The 17,157-nt window shown below is 36.9% G+C and overlaps 1 protein-coding gene across 6 annotated transcripts in view; it reads left to right on the top strand.

Annotated features, from left to right (window-relative positions):
• ZMYM2 (zinc finger MYM-type containing 2) overlaps window positions 1-17,157 on the top strand; it is an 87,315-nt gene that overhangs the window by 35,570 nt on the left and 34,588 nt on the right. For 5 of the 6 annotated variants that reach the window (XM_066544783.1, XM_066544786.1, XM_066544787.1 and 2 more), the window contains 4 exons: window positions 8,112-8,262; window positions 9,015-9,130; window positions 14,780-14,896; window positions 15,466-15,616. In XM_066544783.1, coding sequence (XP_066400880.1) covers window positions 8,112-8,262; window positions 9,015-9,130; window positions 14,780-14,896; window positions 15,466-15,616 — 535 coding nt within the window. The remainder of the gene's footprint in view (window positions 1-8,111; window positions 8,263-9,014; window positions 9,131-14,779; window positions 14,897-15,465; window positions 15,617-17,157) is intronic. The other variant, XM_066544788.1, reaches the window with a different exon arrangement.

Genomic DNA, 17,157 nt, shown 5'->3' on the forward strand with positions numbered 1-17,157 from the left:
TTAAATGCTGTGGTGGAATGTCCTGCCACTTAGCACTTCAGTGAAGCATCTAGGGTTTTCATCTTTGTCCTGTCCCATGCAGTGTCGAGTTTTTTTTCTGTGCTTCTTTGCTGTTAAGACAGAGTGTCCTTCCTGTCTTCCTTTTTATCTTGATAGTACAATGAACTACAAAATCTGCCACTTCCTGTTGTTTTTACTGTTTTATAAACTCTCATATCCAAGTGTCTGTTTCAAGAGTAAGTACTCTTGACAGAGTCAGTAATTGTTAGAGTTGAACAGCCCACTTACATTGAAATGTTAGAAATACTGACTTTTTTTTTTTTTTTTTAATTTTGGTCACTTTTAAAGAGAAGTTCTGTGGTTTCAGCCAGACCAAACTGGTTTAATAGTGGAGTTTCTTCATCATATAATAAACCACTTCTGTTAGGTTCAGATAATACTCAGTTTGGTATTAAGTAATCTCTGATCATACTGTTGTCTCTTACTATGCACACTTCTACAAATGGAGATAGCTAGATGTTTTTTATCCCATCTAACATGATTAAAAGACCAAAATCTTTATCAACCAAGGAATAATCATTTCTTCTTTCTTCCTGCTTAGTGATACGGGGAGGTTTTTTGAGACCTCTTGGTATTTATGACCCCAAGTATCTTGCATCTCTTGTGCAAACTGAGTCCTAGAAACTATCCTGTTCTGCCTTCTCTTTTACTGTTTATTCACTCCTGCTGTCTGGAACCATTTATTTTGCTATTTTTTCTTTAAAAGTCTTGTCTTCCAACTGTAGAATTTGCTGCTGTTCAGTAAAAATTGTGGTACCAGATTCCTTAGACATCTGAATATAGCTCATCATAACTGTTAAGAATACTATTATGTAGCTATTTTAGAAGATAAAAATAGATGGGTCCATCAGAAATGTTAAAATGGCTTTGTAGTTCTGAAGAAGGCTACATAGGCAGTCAAATGTGAGCTGTGATTTGTGTGGGAGCACAGGAGCTTCCTGGAAAGAGGAAGCAAGGAGGTTGCATGACTAGGTATCATAGTTATGATGGATGTAACCACATCCATGCACTGGTGTACCTGGAGTAATTACCTGGATGGGGTTGGAGGAAAGAGAGAAAAGGCAGAGCAGAATCAGCTGAAACATTCAGTTAGTGTAGAAGTAACTTGCTTTTTGAGGCAGGTGTTTTCAGCTCTGCCTTTCTCAGAGACAGGAAGACAAGTGTCTTGAGTGTGGGACCAAAGCCTGCAAAAAGAGCACTGGCAGTTGGGGATGCCAGGGAAAAGTACTGGACAAGTTATTGATCTAGCTGTTTCCAGAGTTCAGCTGATGGAATGTAAACGTAACTCACTTGGTGTTCAAGGCCCACAAAAGCAATTGCTTCATCTTTTCCTCTGAGGACTTGGGCAACTGCTTTTAAGGAAGAGTTTACACTTGTTACTCTTGGGGGAGGGATGATTTGGATGCAATATTTTAAGAGAAAATAAATTATACAATGTCTTCTTTCTTTGCTGGTAGAGATTCTACTGATATCTGGTTCTTTTCTTAGATGTGCATGTTGCCTCAGGTTCCATCAGACCATCCTTTCAGATGAATCTGAAGTAGTTTAGCTGCTATTTTCTTGATGACCTTTCTGAGGGATCTCAGTTATCATAAAATTCCATGTAGCAAATGCATCTGCTTTTCTACTTATAGAAAATGCTGTTTTCTTTCTCCTTTTCTGTTTGAATACAGGTGTACTAAGTTTCTGTCCTGGAATTTCCTGGTGGTATTTTTAATTCTAATCTAAACCTCTTATTCTGTAAAGCTACCAGGGAGGTTTGCCTGGATTGAGAAGCATTTAACAATGTGTTTTTCCATGGAGTTTTGACTACATAGGATTTTCTTTAACTGGAAGCAGATCTTAGGGCTGCTACATAGCATTGTGGTAATCAGCTGCTGTTCTGATATTTTCTGTTGACTGGCCCTTGCATGGGAGAAGCTGTAGCAAGAATGCTCTCTTACACCTTGGCATATCCTTCATCATGCTCTCTTAGCCTTGTCAAGGCACACAAAGCAGATGATACTGCTTTTTTTCAGTCAAGAATAAAAGTGTCTAGCACAGATGCCTAGATTCAAGGCAGTAGTAGCTTTATTGAAGTACTGTTGCAGCCAGAAGATTGAAGAACAGAGGCTCTCATTAGTCCCAGTTGCAAGCAGAAATGAGGCTTCTAATATGCTGTGAACTTATGGTATTGTTCTAACATTTATTTTGGAGTTTGATCTTTATTCTTTGTAAGGTACATGCAGCAAGAGCTCTAGACTTGAGCTTACATGATCCTTTCAGTAAGATGTAAAGGAAGGTCAAGATTCCTTCTAAAGTCATAATTGCTGATAATAGCAAGAATAAAAATTACTCAGAAACCTTTCAAGTGAATTTTTTTCCCAGGAATCAGTATTTTTGTTGAAACAATTCTTTTAGATCTGAAATATGCCACATTCATCTGCTTTGTCTTGGATTTGGATAGCTGCTTCTGTAGTTGCCCGTTTGAGTTGAACACTGTCCTAGTGGATGGAAGGAATAGTTGAAATACATCTACAACTCATGACTTGCAAGAGTTTTCATATCACATTGTTTGTCTGTTGTCTCTCATGAGATACCTAGCATGAAATAGACCTTCTGGAATTAAGTCTCTAAGGATATACGAACAAGTCATGAAAGAATGAGTGAGTTTAGAATCAAATACAATGAGAACAATTTTCAGACTTCTTCATCAGCCATAGACTTTATGCTTTGGAAGAGGTCAAACATGCAATAGGATCTAGGAAAAATTAGGTTATCTCAATGCAGAAACTAGGTGTAGTAGTGAAGGAGAGATGTAGTCAGGCTACTGTGCATCAGGCTTTTCCTCAGAGGGCACTGGGCCTTTATTAGCTTGAAATGTTGCTTCTGGATTAGCTTTGTTTATTTATACTTATCAACTTAGATACAGTTTTCCTTACTAACTTGATTGTGTTTTAACTTCAATTTTTCTTGAAATCACAGTCTTCAAATGTGCATGTTTTCATAGGATGCTGTAGATGTGAATTTGCATGTGGGAGGAAAATGCTTGATACTTTCTCTTGCAGATTGGTTTTGTGTTAATTTCACCTTTGAAGGAAACTTGAAACTGAAGCTAGTTTGAATTTGCAGGTTTTGTCAAGAGGCAGGAGCACAAGATGAAGCTAAGACTTGATCTGAAATGGAAGCTAATTGCCTAGAAAGCAGCTTTGGAGAAAAAGACTTGGGCATCCCAGTGGAGAAGCTGAACTGGGGTTAGGAATGTGCCCTTGCAGGAAAGATGGCCAGCTGGGTCCTGGGTTGTCTCATAAAATGCCTGACCTCTGGAGGTCGTCTTGTCCACCCCCAGCTCAAACAGGGTCACCTGGAGCAGCTCCTTCAGGAACACATCCATTTAAGTTCTTTAGTGTCTCCAAGGATATTAGCAAGAGTACAGCCAGCAGGACAGGGGAGGTGATCTTTTTGGGCCACCCCCCCCCATCCTTCTGCTCTTGAGACTTCATCTAGAGTATAGTGGGCAGTTTTGGATTTGACAGAATGAAAGGCATTGTCCAGGCATTGCTGGTGGAAGTTCATTGGAGGGCTACCAAGATGCTTAGATGGCTGGAGAACCTGACTTAGTAGGACAGGCTTAGGAGATGTTACTTTGTTCAAGCCTGAGAAGCATAAAGGGGGATGAGTTATCTAATGGGAGGAGACAGAGGAAGACAAAGTTGAACTCTTAACAAGAGACACAACTTGAAAACAAGGGGAAACTTACTTAGATAAAGAAAAAGGTGGTTTGTTTTTGTTTTTTGTTGTGGGGTTTTTTTCAGTTGGTTGGTTGGTTTTTGGTGGTGGGTTTTTAGGTTTTTTTTTTTGGGTGTGTGTTTTGTTTTGTTTTTTCCTCTCCTATAAGGATGGTGAAATCCTCCTGAGGGGTTTTGAGAGTGTTTGTCCTTGGAGATGCTCAGATTTGACCGGACAAGATCCTGAGCAAACACCTGAACCTGCTTTGAGCAGGAGGCTGCATTTCACCTCAGGAGGTCTCCTCCAGTCTATATGATTCTGTGATTTTCTTCTGAAACAAAGAAGGAAGCAGTGATTTTTAAAATAAAGCCTCAGGAGTTTTGCGTTATTTGTTCCCTCTTTACTTAGTTGCTAGTGAAAATTTTGGTATTTTGTTCTGGTTTTCCTCTACTGGTGAAGATCTTTTTGCATCCTGCTGTGAAATATCAACAACATTGATACAATTTTAAGTTTTCCTTCATTTCTTTTCTAAACACCCACTTTTCCTTGAGGGTGGTTAAAATACTAAATTAAGTATGTACTGTAGTAAGAACTTGAGAAAGCTGTAATGGTACCGATTAGGGATTGAAACTCCTGCAATGATGTAAGTGGGCATAAATGGAAGAGTAAGACCAGGGCAGGAACTTAGAATATTTTCCTCTGAGCATTCTCTTGGCTTCTGACTCTCTAGAGGTCAGGGCATCCCTTGAACTTCATGTGATGTTCCTGTATGCTATTTTTGGCAAATCTCTTTAATTAGTGCTTTTCCAGTCTCCTTGTGAACGTATGCAAACAGTTTTTCCATCCATGACTCTTGTTGGTAAGAGGTTCTGCTGACCTGCTATTGGTCACATGAAGAAATGTCTCCTGTTTATTTTCAAATTTCTCTTGATATTCGTGTGATTTTTTGTAGTTTTTAATATTAGAAAATACACTGAGCAGTTGATCCATTGTGCCCCACATAATACCATTTTTGGTTCTGTCATTATTCTCCTAAGCTATCTTGTTTCCAGGCCAAAAATCCTTACCTCATAAGAATGCTCTTTGACCCTCTGTATTTCCTCTCCTTAATTTTAGTGTATCTTCTCTTTGTCAATGGCAGCTAGAAAGATGCTTTGAGAGAAAGGATTCTGAAATGTTACTTTTTCTGCAGAATGAAGTTAATACTGCAGATTCTTAGAGATGAAAGAGATTATGTTGGGAAGAATTTGAGAGTAGAAATGTAAGTTAGCTAAGAAATTTGATAGTCTCATCTGGAAATTTCGCACTTATGAGCAAAATAAAAATTCTTGGTTTGCATTCTGGGTATTCAAAAACGTTAGAGATATAGTGAGGCTCTCTGTTGTTGTTGTCAGTGGAGGAAGTTGTTGGGTTAGATTCTCTCAAAAATAAATGTTTGAGACACATGTATAGCACTGATTGAATACTTTCAGGTATGCATTAATCTTTCTTTAATAATAGTGTGAAATAATTTCAAAAATGTAAAATCATTTAAAAAATCATTTTTAAAAACTGTAGTTTTTTTTAATGATTTTAATGTTTGAACTTGGAAGTTTAGGGAGTGCTGGGAAGATAATAAAAATGCAAGAAAAATGTTTCACTTGAGGGAGGTGACGATTACAACGTTTTGGGAGCAATACATTTAAAGAAGGGTTAGACCTTCTAATTTTCTTTTTTTCCACCATGCCCTGTCTTCTTCACTTGTGTAACAATATGTTTAAATTTCTAATAATGTAGAAATGCTCAAATATTCTTTTTAGTTGTTATTACAAGAATAAAATGAGAGCTTTGTTATTACAGTTTTGCTCTTACCCACAGAATCTTCTGCATAGTTGGCATGTTTTTTGGAAACTCTTAGTCTTTGTAGTCTTGATAAACTAGATCTAGGTTTGCTAGGTTATTACTAGATAGAAATAAATTTTTTCTTGCTTTTAAATCTAAAGAGATGGGGTGAAGTCAGTAAACAACTCCTGTATTTAGAAGATGTATGAAATTCCGAAGTGATTGACATGCTGTTGCACTGTTTTTTCTATGCATGATCCTTTTTTGATATCACATAAATGATGAGGTATTTGAGATGCTGGTTAGCAAAAGCTATTTCTGCTTTCAAGGAATTTTTGTTGAAACACGTAGTTTACTGACACAATGAATTTTTTTCTGATTATGCTCTGATCAGTTTACTATAAATTCATTTATTAAAACTTATACTTTTGTCTTGCTGTCTCTTGAAATCACTGTAGTCTCTGTTGGATTTCTCTTTTGGATATGGGACTTGTGAAAGCTTCATTTCCTTGTGTGTTGTTTTCTGATCATATTGCTGAATGCTCTTAGTTATTTGCCAGCATATTTGCAACAATGCTTCTAGATTTACATTTTGGGTTATTCTGTGGCTCCCAAGGCTATTTGTGCAAGCAGATTTTTTGTGGTGGTTGTTCATTAAGCATGTTCCAAGGAATCAAGTCCTTTGTAAGTTGTAGCCTCTCCTGTATTATTAGCAATATAACTCAGAGGTTTCTGGATGCCCTCCTCTTGTTTATTAGCCTGCCAGAGGAGATGAATGTATAGCAGCAGAAGAGTTCCAGCTCAAAGAACAATATAACTGCTATATTTTGGTCTTGGTACTAAGTGTGAATTTTGCCAATTTTAGGAAGATAATGATATCCTGAGTAACTTGTTTAAAGGCAAATGGAAAAAAATTAAAATAGGAAGGAAGTATCCTAGAGTTGTATTTTATACCTTCTTCTAGGTAGGAGCTTGGTATCTTGACAGGTACTCCTTTCTGGAGGAAATCCCCAGCAAAGGTTTCATCAAAACAGCATGTGGAAATTGTGAAGTTGTGTGGAAATTTTACTGGACTCTGCAAGGTGCTGCATCCGTTTCTGTGTCACAGGCGCGTGTGGATTTGCATGTTTTTATGTGGATGCTCTTAGAATAGGAAAGATGACATTATAAACCCAAAAATTTCATCTCTAGCTGTCTGTAAGATTGGATTTAACTAGTTTTCAAATTTAGCTACTGAAAAATAGGAAGAGCAAAGATATCCTCTGAAGCTTTTCTCGCTCTGAACAAAAGGAAGCACCTATGAAACATGCTTTGTCTTTCCTTCTCCTTTCCATCCTTGAGAATAGGGAAAGAGGGAGAGAGAGTGCTAAAATAATTTCTTTAGAAGGGAAGAGATATTATGTGCCTAAGTGACAATTTTCTAATACTTAATAAGGTGAGAGTCTGTCTAGTAGGCGGCCCATCATGTTTGGTGAGGAATTTTCTCCATCACTGTCAAAACCCTGATACTATTTCTATGGGCAGAGAAGGTGTCTAGATATTTTTCCTGAAACCTGCTTTATCATGCTTGAGATATTTGCCTAACACTGGCATATGTAATACATGTAGAACATCAGAATTACTGATTTTGTATGTTGACTGTGTCATTGGTATTCCTGCTCTGTGCAGCTTTTTCTGTGCTTTTTATAGAACGTTTGTTCCATTCTGTGGAAAATTGCTGATGAACTGGCTGCTGTGTTGAGAGATATGAAAATCGAGTCTGTTATCAGGTTCATAGAGTCACACTTGAGCATAGAACCTCTGCAGTGTGTTCCTCCTGCTTGGAGGATTGGAGATAGAATTTTTTTTCTCCCCAGAGTTTGTTTATTCTTCATATTCATAACTTTGCTGTGCAGGTGACTGCACAATGGAGCAGATTGCCCAGAGAAGTTATGGAGTCTCCCTCACTGGAGATATTCATGAACCATCTGGGATGCAGTCCTGTGCCATGTGCTCTGGGAAGACTCTGCTTGAACAGGGAGGTTGGACCAAAAGGAGTCTTTTCTAAGCTTAGCCATCCCATGAATCACATTAGCCATGCCAGATTCCTGTTACTTTCCTTACAACCACTGTCCCATCAACAAGGAGAGAGGAATAGAGTTCTTTGAAACTCTTCAATTCAGCACAACTTGTTGCACACTCTTTCCACAGTTCAGTTTGCAGACAGTGGGATTTGGGATGGAATTGGGATGGTTTAGTTGGTTTGAGTTTTTTGAAGGGTGTGCGTGTATGTGTGTGTCTTTACACAGAAGGTTATTTTTAGCTAGCTTTTTCCCAGCAGTAAAAGACACAACCTGAGTGCTGAATGCTCTTGAGAGGATGATCAGGAGAGTTAATATAGGAAGGATCTGATGAGAGAGCAGATGATAGAAATAAAACTTATCATTTGTTTTATTTTGTTTTTTGTTTTTAGACTATAAATTAAATTAAAAGCCAAGCATAGTTTTAACTAATGCATTGTTTTGCTTTGTTTTATGTTTTAGAAATGTGGCAAATTAACATCTTGTACTGGCTGCAGAGCTCAGTGCAGGTTTTTTGACATGACTCAGTGCATAGGACCTAATGGATATATGGAGCCATACTGCTCAACTGTATGCATGAACACACACAAATCAAAATATGCAAAATCACAAAGTAAGTGAAAAGGATGATGGGTTTTCATCACTGCTAAGAGTAGACTTTTTAAAAATTTGAACACTGGGGGTGGGTGCATTTGTTTTACAGTTACAGTCTCTGCAGATGTGACTTTATAGTTTTTAACTTCATTTAAAAAAACCCCAAAACATCTTCTGTTGAACACCAGTAAATGAACCCGTGAGGATTAATTTTCTTCACTGGGCTTTTTTTTTGTGATGTTGGAAAGAATTTTCAACTGTCTTAAGGCTTCCTATGAAAAAAATGCTGAAGCATAATGTGCTCTGCTGTGTCACAGGAAGATAGTGCAGGTCTTTTGCATATGAATTCATATTCTCTGAATTCTCATATTAATCCCACCCTGGATTTTTTTTTCAGTCAAGCAGGAGATGGATAAGAAGGGAGATAGTTATAATGCATATAGATATTCTCCAGGTAAAGTTTTTGATCCAGTAAATAATTCAAAACATGTTTTCTTCAGTATGCAAAGCAGATCTCAACTTGAAGTTGAAAATGCTCCACTGAATTTTATGGAAGAAAGTGTTTTCATCTTTAGTACTGATCTTTAGTGAAAGTATTTATCCAGACTTCTGTAATTTTTTTTTGCTTTGTGTGACTTGTAGAAGCTGACTGGAAAACAGACTTATCTTAGTTTTCTGCATTAAAAAGCCAAAAAAGGCTCACCTGTAATACTCTTTTTTTTCCTTATTATTTTCTGTTTATTTTGTTTGTAAACTGCGTTTTTCTTTTAGGTATGGAAATTATTTGCCACTTTTGTAAGCGAAACTCTTTACCTCAATATCAAGCCACAATGCCTGATGGAAAACTGTACAACTTTTGCAGTTCCAGTTGTGTAGCTAAATTTCAGGTTAGCTGTTGTGTTAAATCTTTTCCTCCCTAAATATTTGTGTGCCTGTGTTGGTGTTATGTATTTGAATATTAAGCTAACTTGCTTGTGTATACATGCTTGAGAGTTACAATTAACATAGCAAGTGCTCCTGGCTCATAATATTTTCTTTGATCAAAGGGCTGTTTCATAGTAACACTAGCTGCTGTCTTAAGCTTATAAAAACTTACCAGTTTCTGCTTTACATTGTTAGAAAGCACAGAGCTGTATCACTGCTCATCTTCTTTTTACCACCTTAGCCTCTTCATGGATGTGAGCCTTGCTGTTTTGCATTGAAGGTCAACAAATTTAGCTTCTTTTGTACTAAACTCAATAACAAAATTCTCATATTGCATGTAGAACTAACAAAGGTTTGCCATGGAGAAAAGTGATTCCTTCTGAAATGGAAGGTTAGAGCCTCAACCATTTTACTTATGGACAATACTAGCTGTTTAAATTGTGGCCCTAAACTGGGGGGGTTGCTAGGCTAATGACATGCACTCTGGATGAGGCTGCTCTGCTTGTTGAAAGTGTCATATTTTCAGCATGAATCAAGGTTAAAGCATAAGTGAAACATGTCATAGCCATTAATCTCTTGGTGATCAAAGGATATTTTAAAAGATTATGTTTCAATTCTTGTATGTAAAAGCATTTTTCCCAGATTTACACAAGATGATTGATAATTGCTTCCTCATGTGTTGTTGAAGAATTACACCCACACAGGGTTTTCCCATTTGTCATTGAACTTTGCTGTTTTCTGTCAACTGGACAGCAAATTGGTCTTTTAATTGCTTCTTTAATATGCCCTGGGTAGGACCTCTGTCATGTAGCCATGTTCTGTGTTTCCATCATAACCAGTTTGGTAGGTGTCTGTCAGTGGAACTGATTAACAGAATACCTGTGTATTGTTAGTATGTGATGACAGACTGTAATACTTAGTGCAAACTCATCTGACATCTATACTATTGTACGTGATTTTACAATCAATTGCATCCCCAAGAACTCTCAGAACAAATACAGCCAGGGAATGACAAATTCCACCTGGGCCTTCTTGGATTTGCACATCAGTCAGCATTAAGCAACATTATTGAATAGAACTGCCAGATCATTTAATGCTGGCTGTTGGTTTGTGGTCTTACTGAGTCCTTGTGCTCATGCTTCTGTTGCAGTCTCAGTGCTCCACATAGATCTCCTGTCAGGGTTGTAGTGAAATTTAATTGAAGCAGCCTTGCAGTCTGTGAGTTCTCAGTAAAGACCAAGAATGGGTAGGTTGTTATTTGCTTACAGCTACCACCATTGTTGGATTTCAACTTTTCATAGCTTTTGTGTAGTCACTGTGTAAAAAAATAAAATGTATTCACCATGAGGCTAGAGTTGAATGTATGAGAACAGCTTCTTTGTTCTGTTCATTTAGTATTTAGGTGGAAAGGATGGTATACCACAATGTGAGCACTGTTAGTGTTCCCTTGAGACTTCTCTTGTACCTAAGTGACACGTAAGGTACTGAGCCTAAATTGAAAAAATGGTCAATTTACTATGGTGCTCCATATTTTTCAGTGTTAATGGAGATAACTCTTATTTTAGTTTTCTGGCTTCATATTCATCCCCTTTTCCTGCTTTGCCTGCTCTTCCTAGACTTTTTTTTTTAAGGGTTATCCTTCACAAAACTGAATAATTGCTATCTCAGGCCTGTGTTTCTTCCCTTCTGCTGGGGTTTTAGTCCTTTTGGTTTACAAATAGTTACATTTGTTTTACAGAACTTAAGGATTGATTATAATTGTGTCTTACAAATAACCTTTTGTTTCTAGCTAGTTGTTCTTTTAATGGATTGAAATACTGGAAAGATTCAGCTGAGCTGCATGTTGTACAGTGTATGTCCGTATCTGCATTCTCCTTTGAGCAGCCTGTAAGAGCATTTAGTCTTGTAAGAAAGAGAGTAAAAGAGAGATAACAACCTGTTTTGTGTGTTTTCGTTTGGTAGTTGGTGGTAGAACAGTGGGACTGAATCTTGTCTTTCACACTCTGTCTTGGAGGTTGTTAATGCAGAGTTAAAGATGGAACTGTTCCCAAGGTGTATTGTTTTAAACCAGTATTGATACTGGTACTTTTACTGGGTCAGTTGAAGATCTTGCTGTTAAGGGAAAAATAAACTATTGATTATTGACTGTGAACATGGAGGCAGTTACACAAGTGTCTTCCCAGAGTTAGCAGCTGTGTAAGTGTCTGACAGTACAAGCTGTCTGGCAAAACACAAGTCTGTGCAAAATTTGTACTCAAGCTTTAGTTGGTTTGGGCTTTGCTTCCAATTTATGGATGTATCTGGAGAATTGTAGGACCAGTATGGGTAAGAATTACAAGTACAATAGCTTTTAGCAGGTTACTCTCCCTGGTTATTCACTAATGCTTTCACCATTGTGATGGTGCCTGGAAGTGTTCTTGGCCATATATGTTGCATGTCTCTTATACATGTGTGTGCACACAGACAAATACTCTTCTAAATTTGATAATAATAAAAATATGCCTTCCATGCCTAAGCTGGAAGGTCTGTGTGTGCATGAGTGCAGGGGAAAAGTTTGTTTCCTTCCCTATTTAATTTAGTTCCATTGATTTTGCTTGTGGAACAGTCCTAATGAATGACAGCATGTAGAAGATTTCTCATAAGTGCTTCTCTCATGTGCATTAAAAAAAAAAAACTTGTTTCTTTCAAAGCTTTGAGGTTTTTTTCTCAGCTGGAAAAAACACCTAACCTCAATTTGGCTGCCTACTAGCTCTTCCATGTGTACACTTATGTTCAGAAATGTTTCCACAATTTGATTTCATGTTGCTGTGAGCAAGGATAATCTTCTGTCACATAAGCTGCAGGGGCAGGGCAGAAGCTGTGCTGCTGTGGTGGCCTTCTCAGAAGATCCTGGGCTGTGCCTGCCTAGTGTTCATCATTAAACTGGCATCTTAGAGCAGTTTGAGCTGGTTGCATTGAAGGCTGAGGAGGGCTTTACAATAGTTTTTTTGCTTTGCTTGCACTTCTCATGCTTTTGTTATTCAGGGCAGGCTCTCAAAAGAACAAACATAGGTACATAACTTCAAAGATGTCTTTGATACAACACAGCATAGATAAAGCTTTGTGTTCAGGGTGACTGGTGAAAGATTTTAATGAATTTATCATCTTTTTTCCTTTTATTATTCCTTCTCTGTAATTATGCTCCCAAATAATTCCTGAGGGTACTTTAAGTACCTTGTATGTTAGAAGTAAAGCAAGATGGTGAAAATACTACATGCATGTTATCTTAGCTCAAATTATAATGCAGAAGCAGTCTTTAATTGTAACCAGAATAATTGAAACTTTAAAGAGGCATACAAAACAATGTTTTCATTAACTTGATTTAAAAACCATCTTCTGCTTGGTTTAGAACTTTCAGTAATATAAATTCAGTTCTTTACAGATTTTTCTGGAAAAATATTTAATTAACCAGAGGATCTCATGATAAAAAGAGTTGGGGTTTTTAGAAGTAATAATGTTATTACTTCTAAATATAACTACTTATAAGTTATTAAACTTATATTTATAGTTATGCCTAAGTTTCCTTTAAAACAAATACTAATTTGAAATAGTCTCAGTCTTTGTTCTCACTTCTCTAGCTTTTTGTTATTTTTCAATTATCAGCTCCCTAGACTTTGTGAGTCTGAGTTTCTACCCCAGTAAACAGTAATGGAAAGAAATAAAAGAAGGCAACTGTGGCATACCTCAGAAAACAACTGAAAACTATGTTTTACTTTTAACTTATAGCCCTCACAATAGGGTGTTTGAGTCCCATATTTAAAAATAACTACGATGTGAAAGATAAGGGTTGCTTTTCATTCGATGACCATTGAGTATATTTCATCTTCATTCGTTCCTCTGTCTTCAGTGTTTCTGTACAAGTTGTCACATCTGCTAGTTCTTTGCATCTCCTTCATTCCTGAGCTGGAGATGCTGGGTATTCCTGAGTTCTTTTCATTTTCAATGAGAGCTTCTAGGGCTTCCATAAAGCACAGAGCAGCATGTGTCAAGCATGGTGTTTGCTCTGTGAGGACACCTGCAACAGCAGAAGTGCACGGGTTGGACCTTGCAGTTAAATATGCCTTTGTGGCTCTCATGTTTTTGCAAATCTTCAGCTATTTAGAGCAGCCAAAGTGAAGCAAACCTTGCTGAGCCACAGGGACATTTGCTGGATATAATGGGAGAAATATGATAATATTGTGTGCAGGCATCAGAAAAAAAGTTGTTATAGAAGTTTATATATACATAAAGTTGTTACAGGCTGATAGGCCATTGAGTAAAGCTGTCATCTTTCTGCTGCCTGGCAGTTGGGTCTCAGGTCCTGCCTGTGACTGTGGAATATGCATGACCACTTAATGTCTGCAGACTCATGACACAGGATTAATGCATCTGCATAAAATGATACTGTTTGCACTGCCAGCTAGCACTCAGCAGTAGCAGCCCACATAGATCAGGGTTTATATCAGCAACAAGTCCCAACATAGTTTTAATTTATTTTTTAGTGTAGGTGAACCCTTACTAACATGAGAGTCTGAAGAAAAGTATCCTGTAACAGAAATGTTTTGAATTTTCACTGTTACACAGTGGAGAGGTAGTAACAAATCTGTCTGAAGAGAAATTGTCTTTAAATATATTTGTTCTGTTGCAAATAGTGTGGGAAAGTTTGTTGAGAAGACAGATGTAAGAAAGTTGTCCTGGATTCAAGTGTCTGTGATTCCTGCTGATTCAGATCTTTGTCTTGAACATCACATCTATAACACACCAATAGTTCTTGCTTATTTAGGGAATTTGCAAAAACACTCTATTCTGTTGGCATGTATAAGACACACTGAAAGATACAGATACTGTATAATTTAGTTTTTATCTACTGATTGCTGCAGAAATGCACTAAAGAAATTTCTCAGTTACAGAATTAAATTCTCATACTTACACATGCAATCTTAAGTATTTTTCTCAGTTTTAAACCCCTGGATTGTTTTGGGGCTGGTTGTGTGAATAATTGCATCTTCCTGCCATGGGATTGAGGCTACTTAGGGCTGTTAGCTAGTTTATTCTTAAACTGAGTTGATGTGAGGTTTCTCACTGAAAGCCTTTTACTTTAGTAGTTGTATTTTCAAGTGGTATGCTTGCATAAGATGTTGATAATCTGCCTTGGTGAGGTTTGGCTTTGAAAACATTTGTTTGTTGGTCTTTGTCTGTCACCAAAACAATACAAGCTGTGAAATGTTTTTATCTGAAAATATGTTTTGTGATTAACAAAAGCATTCAGTTTGGGGATATTTTTTGTTTATTTTTACAAAAAATGTGTTAACCCTTAAATAAAAGGCATAAGAAAGGTAAGGTAAAAAAATATGACTTAAAGTAATTATGGTGGAAGTAAGGGTAATGGTTCAAAGTTGAGAAATCTAAGATGACATGGGAAAAGGAATTAAGGTAAAGAACCAACCTGCTGTGCTTTTGCCAGAAATGTTCTTGAACTTATAAATAAACCCGAGTTCTCAAAGCACTGTAAGCTTAATTGAAAAAAAATCCACATTTTAAAAGTAACTTGTTTTTCTTAGTGATGTATGTATATATATATTTATGTTTTTCAGACGCTCAGTGTTCAGTCTTCAACAAATGGTCAGTTTGTCTCTCCCAGTGATATTCAGTTGAAATGTAATTATTGCAAAAGTTCTTTCTGTTCAAAACCAGAAGTACTGGAATGGGAGGTAAGGGGGATGTTGGTGTTATTCTTAGAATGGTGATGTGTTTAAAAGTTTAAACTTAGAACTTTAATACAGTTATTCTAGCTATTTTTTAAAGTATTGAAGTTTCTTTTAAAAAGCTCAGTTAAAATCTACCTGGTTCTGTAGAATATAATTTAATTTCAGTATGGATAAAAGCAGAAGTCTTTGTTCATAAATAGTATCTGTAATTTTAAAAAATGTATTTTCTCAGATGAGCTGTAAGTCTGGAATCTGCTTTCATGGTAGATATGAAGTACCATTATTACACTTCTTTATGAACTGAGAGAAGTATCTAAAGAGGATATGCTGAGATTGAGTGGCATATTTTCTGTTCAGTGTTTTCATGTGAAATTATGAGTATTTGTAGCACTGTCAGCTTAATTGGGATTTGTAAATTTTTAGCATTAGAAGTCACACTCTAATTATGTGTTCGCACTTCAGTTTACTTTGTAAATTGTCTTAATGGCAACTATCAATTCAAGTTGCACTAGTTAGACCTTAAGATTTTATCCATTAACCTTATTCATGATGCTTTGCAACTTTGCATTTAGAACAAAGTGTATCAGTTCTGCAGCAGAGCATGTTCTGATGATTATAAGAAACTGCACTGCATAGTTACATACTGTGAATACTGTCAGGAGGAGAAAACGCTCCATGAAACAGTGAATTTCTCTGGTATCAAAAGACCCTTTTGCAGTGAAGGTATGTATGTGTTTGGTTTTTTCCTGAGGTATTGCTTATTCTACTGCAGTTTACTTACTTTGTTTATATGTTAAGATTTAAGGTTACAACTCATTCTGTTGTACTTGAGGCTAAACTAGAAGTCTCTTCATTACTGTTATTGAAGTCATTGTAGCTGGTATTACTAATGCAGGTACTTCTTAATTTATCTGAGCTGCCTTTAGAGCTTTTCACCACTTAGTCTAGGTTAGGGGTAGCATTCTTCAGTGTGTGTGTGTAAATACATACACCTTTATGCACTTTGCATACATACATATGCACAAAATATTACACATTCTTTTTAAAAATGTATGCAGTAGTGCATATACAACATTACCTGCACTGATGAACACCAAGCTTTCTCTTTGATTAGCAGTTTCTAAATTAAGTATAACAGTAGGAGTTCTATGTTGGCTTAGAATGGATACTTAAGCAATAACTTGAATGATGCCTATTGCTGTGTGTTGATTACTGTCACTACAATTTGCTACACTAATTACTTGAATTTTCAAAAAGAAAACAAAGCAAAAGGGAACTCCATGGGCCTAGGTTTCTTCTAAGTTGCATTAAAGCATGGTTTCAATAGAAAATAGAAAAACAGATTTTTAACAAGGACCTATCCTTTCCACTTCTGGTGAGCTCTTCTTTGATACTGGTATTTAATCATGATCTTAGAAGTTTAACTACAAGTTTGGATGACCTATTATTCACAAATATGGTGAATATTTTTTTCTTTAGTTATAACAACAACACTTCCAATGTCATTTGATAAGACCTCTCTGGAAGATTTCTACTTGCAGGCAGATGAAATAGTAGATATGGGAGTTTACTTGTGGGAGGATCCTGTTAAGCTGGAAAGGGTTGGAATGCAGGGCTGAAGGCAATCTTCCCTCCATGCCAATCCCTTACAGCTCGAGACTCTGCAGTCTGTTGTTTCTGGACAATGGAGTGTGTTGTTCTGGACTGGAAAGTGATAGCTGGAGGGTAAAAAACAGACACATGAAGGCCCAGCCTTACAGTGTATCAGTGCATTGCTCAGCAACCTCTAGCTAGAAATTGTTTCTGTAAATGAAACAATTCTGCAGAATACATTCAAACAAGAGCAAGATACTTTTCTGGAGATTAAAAATATATGCTTCTATTACTGTGAATATTTATTACTCCTTCAGTTTAAAGCCAGGGGGGCTGTCACAATGAAATGAGTAGGATTCATAATGCCACCTATGCCTTCTGTATGAGGAGGCTTGAAGTAAGTGAGGACTTGTGTTTCCTATGGGAAAATTTGAGGAAGAAAAGATATAAAAACTGTCTCTCCTGTTTAAATAGAGATACTGAGTGGGAGGAATATGTTGCCAGGTGTATAGGTGCGGGTCTTGAGTTTGCAGGTGCTGGGCTGCCAGCTCAAGGATAAATACTACATTTGTGATGGTGAATGTACAAAATGTTACCATAAAGACAAAGTTTATCAGCTTGCTGCTGAATCACTGAGTAATAGAGAGAAGATAGTCAAAAGCACCATTAAG

Source organism: Molothrus aeneus, chromosome 2 (genome assembly GCF_037042795.1).
Source record: "Molothrus aeneus isolate 106 chromosome 2, BPBGC_Maene_1.0, whole genome shotgun sequence".
In the NCBI taxonomy this organism is placed as follows: domain Eukaryota; kingdom Metazoa; phylum Chordata; class Aves; order Passeriformes; family Icteridae; genus Molothrus; species Molothrus aeneus.